We start from the raw sequence: 6,000 nt of genomic DNA, 5'->3' as shown, positions 1-6,000 counted from the left end.
CCTTCCAGGGAAAAGTGCTCAATAGTTTGGCAAAATACATATTTTATAAGAAAGGGGAAACTTTTATAAATAAAAAATATTAATTTATTTAACATTTGTATACTGGGAAAGTCTGACTTAGAATGAAGCCAATCTTCAGCATAGGCCTGGAAAGAAACATTCCAGACACATGTCCTTGTAATGTGGGAGGAAACCTGCACAAACGCAGGGAGGACATGCAGACTCCGCACAGAAGGCACTCCAGACGAGAATTGAACCAGAGAACCACTTGCTGTGAGACGACAATGCTACTGCTGCACCACTGCAACGTCCAATAATATTAATGCTATAATATTAGTTGTATTTAAATAGATAAAGGTCTAAGCGAATAATGGGACAAATAACTCATTTGTTGGAATATATTTTCTCATAAATACTAAATGGCATTTTGCCAAGGCCATCTCATGACTCCTACCTGTGTGTCCTTTATCCTGCAGTAGCAGGTTAACCTGTATAGCAATGCAGTCTTATGAGTGTACTTAGGAGAACACTCCTATGTGACTTCATGCAGTAATGACAGAACAGCAATGCTCTCATGTGGTAACTTCAAACCTGTGTAAGCCATCTGCAGGCAGCACTGCTGTAGTCAGGGGAATTTCATGCAAAGGAGTTTTAGTTTGCAATCCCTGGCATCTTTGCATCTTACCTCTGTAATATTGTTGGTAGGAAGGAAATATGTTTATGCTCAGTGTAACTAGACTACTGCTAACCAAAGGTACAAATTTAAGTAAGTAGCTGCTAGAGGTGGTGAATATAAAGAAAAAATAGAAGCCAGTTATGTAACTTCTTTGTCTAGCTAAAACTGGTACATAGCTGTCTTAGCACTTGTTGCTTTTTGTAATATATGTATATTTTGGCCTGTTATGGAAAAGAAAACTTTAAGTAACTGTAGCTATACAGTTTTGTACATCTAATGAATGAAATGGCATCATCATGCATAGTGAAATGATATGAACCTTTAGAGAAAAACATTTATATGTAAAAGTTTTCCTGAAATTAATAATAAATACTAAAAACAAACTATGTTTTGGGAATAACCACTGCCCTCAAAGATTTTCTTATATCATTTTTATGGGCTGTTTTGAGTTTAGCCTACATACCTTTTTAACTCTTGTCATATTTTCCTTATAAGGACCTAGTTACTTTTATCAGTTTCTCACATCTGCAAACATAGTTGAGTGTACGTTACTTTTTAAGTACCATTTGCAAAGACAGTTATGCCAATGAGCAGTTGCAGTATATTCCACCTGTAGATTATACATGTTTATGCTAAGTTTACATTCAAAAGTGCAAAGTATTGTGATTTTTCGTTAGCAGTAAAACATGGGGATCCACAAATAAACATAAATGTACATGTAAACATTGCTAACCTGTCAGCCGGAATCTTTAGCTTTTAGGCTAAGTACAAAAATATTTAGAGTTGTGTCAATGCATAGTACAATTTATGTTTATTTCCAGAAATATATAAAAACTTTCATCTGATCAAGCTATGTGAAGCGAATGAAGATTATGAGCTGACAAACAACATCCTGCCATGCAGGGAAGTGTAGAGTCCATCTCTCATCTTGCTAATTCAGAGCTTCTGTGTACATTTAAAAGATGCTGACACAGTAATGTACTGTTATTTCTTTCTGCATGTACTTTCGAACATGGACTTGTAACATAAGCTGTCAGACTCCATTGTCATTGCTCCCTTACAGTTTGCAGCAGTCATGGGTTAGGTTTCATAGCACTTAATGTCTAAATATACTGTAAACCTGCCGGCAGCATATATGTTACTGTCTTCTTTTCCTGGTTAGGGGTCGCCACAGCAGATCACCTGTCTGTTCATGACTGGCAGTGGAGTTTTACGGTGTCAAGTTGCCAGCCTGGCGCCCAACCTTCCACAGAATGAACACACACACACACACACACACACACACACACACACACACACACACACACAGACACACACACACACACACAGACACACACACACACACACACACACACACACACACACACACACACACACACACACACACACACACACACACACACACACAGTTTAGAGTGTCCAATCCACCTACAGCATGTCTTTGGGATGTGGGAGGAAACCGGAGCACCCCACAGAAACCCACATGACCACAGGGAGGACATGCAGACTCCACACAGAAGGCACCCCCAGCTGAGGATCGAACAGGAGAACCTCTTGCTGTGAGGCAGCAACGCTAACCGCTACACCACAGTGGCCGCCCAGCATATATGTTACTGTACTTGTGGAAATGAGCTTTTCTCCTAACTTTAGTCCTCACTGCCAGGTAAAAACACATTACCTACTGTCCGTGGGCTAGGCATAAGGTCAATCAGTCATGGCAGCGCTCTGTGCAGCCTTTCTCACCATTAAGCAGATTTCACTAGGGGAGTCTTGCTTGTCTAGAGGTAGTGCAGAAAAGTGCCTATGCTTGTGATCTGCTGACTCATATACCATATTATGGTAAGGTTACTCTGGGCAAAAGTACAAGGTAGAGTTGGGGATGACAGCCACAGACAAATCCAAATGAGGTTTGCAGTAGCTAGAGATGAAAGCTTAATATAAATTACTGATTTATCATTTAGCATTAGCTTTCTGCTGAAGAGTAATTCTTCACTTTCTCTGTAGATGTCAACACTGCCACACATCATTCATCTGACCTGTGCAATCGGAATAAATGTCACACACGCAGCAGCTGGCTAAGTTCTTAACGGTTATTTTAGGCCATCAGTGGGCTCATTGAGATCAATGGTATCCACAGACTTTGTGAATTACATAAAATTAATAAAGCTGTCACCCAAGAACTAGAAAAAGTTGATAGCTTGCAGTAATAAATGATGCTTTCAAACATAAACCTTTCTACCACCATACTGTCAAAAGCAAAGACAAAATCTAAGGAAGTGAACTATTCAAGAAGAGTGCAGTCCAGTGATTTCCTAACTACACAGTCGTTCGTATTCCTGAGATTACAGGTATTCTTCCAAGGCTTTTCAGCAAGAGATGTTTACATCATTCCAATGAACAGCCACTGAGTGGATAAAAAAAAAAGAAATATTATTTGTAATACTGAAAAAAAATATTTGTACTATGTTTCAGACAGCAGCAACATTTAGCAAGGAGTACTTTTGTAAAAACAAAGCATTGTCAACACTTCCATTTTAAATAGTTGCACAGAGTATAAATTCAGTAGTGGGTGTGGGGAAACAGGGAGAAAGAGAGAAACATAAAGTTAACATACAATGAACAAAACACTAGAACTTTACAGAGAAAAAAATCATCACAACTAAATGGTTCTGTGCCACCTGCGCTTCTGAGATATTCAAAATCTACCTGAATTTAAAAAATGACTCAAAGCAACATCTGAACTCACCTGTATGTGACAAAAGGCAAAGCCTTAGCTCCCTGGATGGTCTTACATATCACGACCAAGACTTTTACACTTTAGTGAAGTAGTGTAGCTAAAGTAGGCAAAAGGGACAGATGGCATGATTGGCCATCCATTCATGTCAATGCTCTTTAGGGCAATACTGGCATTAAAAAGCAGGTATTGTATTTTATGGTAAACCCTGAGTGCTGTAGTACTCTATGTGTAGTTTTAAACTGTAGCAAACTGCTTGCTACAGTTTTAAGTAAAAATATATATGTATATTTTCCCCTGAACTAAAACCTGAGTGCTATAATGCTTTGTACAGGTATAAACTGTAGCAACTATTTGCTAGATTTGAAGCAAGCAACTTGCTACAGTTTAAAATAAACATTTTTTGTACTAAAATGTGAGAAAGGGAATACAGTGTTAATCCAGAGGGCTTGAGTGAACTCTGGTATCCCACCTGTGACCCAGAGGGTGACAGGACTAACAAGAAACAGATCACAAAAAAATGAGTCCAGATAAAATCACTTTAGCTAGCAGATCTAGGAGACTCTCTCTCTGATATTCTCCCTGTGGAAGGAATAAGGACACCTTGTTGAAGTTTCAAGTAGTTTTTCCAGTAAAGTACTTAGATAGCTAAGTGTTCTTGTTCTAATGGACAAGAACACTTGTACATCTAAATACTTAATTGAATAAGCTACTTGAAACTTCAACAATGTGTCTTTATTCCACCCACAGGGAGGGTAAAATGTGAGGAAGGAGGATGGGTGCAGACACAGAAACGGGACCTAAAAAACTGAGGCAGGATGGGGTGCGTGTTGTGTATATGGGCAGGATGAGTTATGTGTTGTGTATCAGGGCATGAGGGGGTTCATGTTGTGTATCTGGCTACCTGGTTTGTGTGCCAGTAGAAGGAATGGACTTTTTTCTGCTCTTCACTGGAAGAGCTGATGGGGTGGGGTGCAAGTTTGTGGGACTGGCACAGGTCACTGGTTGAACCAGCTATGCTTCTGCTTTAGTATAAGACAAATTTTCCTGAATCAACTCAGTTTGAAAAGATTGCAGTTCTGCTCTAAGATGTTTGCACTATGAAACACCACACTGACAGTATACCACCCTCACTATACTATATGAATACATTACAGCCATATATTATATTATTTATTTATTATTGAAATCTCATTTCCAATATTAAACTATTCTATTCTGTCTTAAAATATTAATTTCAAGCAGCTATCTATCTGCAATTCTATGAATACATTTCTGATCATTTATGGGAGGGTAAGCCTCCTAGATCCCATGCTTCTTAATGCAATTACCTTCAAGGTTATAATCATCCACAGAAAAGACACATATATTGTATTTAGAAAAGGAATTAAGGGCGCTATTCATAAACATTATGTGTTATGCAGCAGGCACCATATGCCATAGACTGATATACCAAAAGCTGCTGAGATTCTTAAATGAAATATCTCAGTGGGTTAAGACATTGTATATCCCCATTGTGTAGGCACTGTATTTCATGCATGGAACACATATGCAAGTTATTCCCCTCGTCAACTGTATGCAATTAAAAACAAAACAAAACATTGCATCTGAGTACCAGCTGGTCCCAACAGAGTAAGATAAAGGAATCCAGCCGTGCACTAACTGACGGAAGTGCATCTGGATGCACTATGATCCCCCCTTCACTGCTAATGTGTCGAACAACATAGTGCAGAGAAAAAAAACCTCCCACAATACAAGTAGGGAAAACCCTACATTGTTGCATTCCTTATGTATGACAACTTCTTTCTGAATCACTACTGAGTATGATGGTGGATGGCAGTGCATCAGATAACAGCTTTGTACAATATACTGTAAAGAACTAAGTAGCTACTTACTTGGTACAGTATATTGCACAAGTCTGCAGTTGTCCGCTGCATTCTGTACTGTTGCCATGGCACACAACACCCCCCATGCTGAGCAGTGGACTGCCCCATACCTATTAGTGTACTAGGCTCTTCTGTGCACAATTTAAGAGAATGGAAAGTCAAGTGTATGCCACTCAGATCCATGTCTGTGAATTGAGGCAGTCTGTGGCACTGGACTTAACACAGATGTATCTTCACTCTGTGTTTATTAATCAAAAGGCAAATATTTGACTCTCTTTTAAAAATCTGATGAAAAGCAGATTTTCAAAACTGAGTGCTCAGTTATACACTATTATTATACCAGAGTTTCAACAGAACAAACAATACCCCTTCACTCAGAAAAGGAGCAAATATATAATACACACAGAGTTAAACAAACTACCCCCAAAACAATTATATTAAATGTTGAGGATAAAGTTAACCTCTACATAAATACAGAACAAATATTTAATTATCCATTATTGACTGGGTTAGTCCCACTAGTCTAGTGGCCTCTTTTTGGGGGAGGCCTGAGGTGGTAGTCATATTACTTGGGAAATTTTGGCATGGGTATTTACTACTTAAAATGAGAATTTCTTTTTTGGGGTTGAGGAAGACAAAAGTTTTTGGAATTATAAGTTTAATTATTTTGTCAGACTTACACAAATAAAATGAATTAGTAATTC

General features: G+C 38.5%; 1 protein-coding gene across 2 annotated transcripts in view; it reads right to left on the bottom strand.

Moving 5' to 3' along the window:
- Nucleotides 1-2,170: 2,170 nt before the first annotated feature.
- Nucleotides 2,171-6,000, bottom strand: part of CAPN2 (calpain 2) — a 602,999-nt gene continuing 599,169 nt past the window's right edge. Inside the window, exon 21 of one of the 2 annotated variants that reach the window (XM_044058713.1) lies at nt 2,171-3,080. In XM_044058713.1, the coding sequence (XP_043914648.1) occupies nt 3,057-3,080 (24 nt within the window). In that variant the 3' untranslated portion in view covers nt 2,171-3,056. The remainder of the gene's footprint in view (nt 3,081-6,000) is intronic. The other variant, XM_044058721.1, reaches the window with a different exon arrangement.

The sequence above is a fragment of the Protopterus annectens genome, chromosome 1.part2 (assembly GCF_019279795.1).
Source record: "Protopterus annectens isolate FY-2018-M chromosome 1.part2, PAN1.0, whole genome shotgun sequence".
Taxonomy (NCBI): Eukaryota; Metazoa; Chordata; order Ceratodontiformes; family Protopteridae; genus Protopterus; species Protopterus annectens.
The sequence above is the reverse complement of the archived record's forward strand: the minus strand, read 5'-3'. Positions and strand labels throughout refer to the sequence as shown.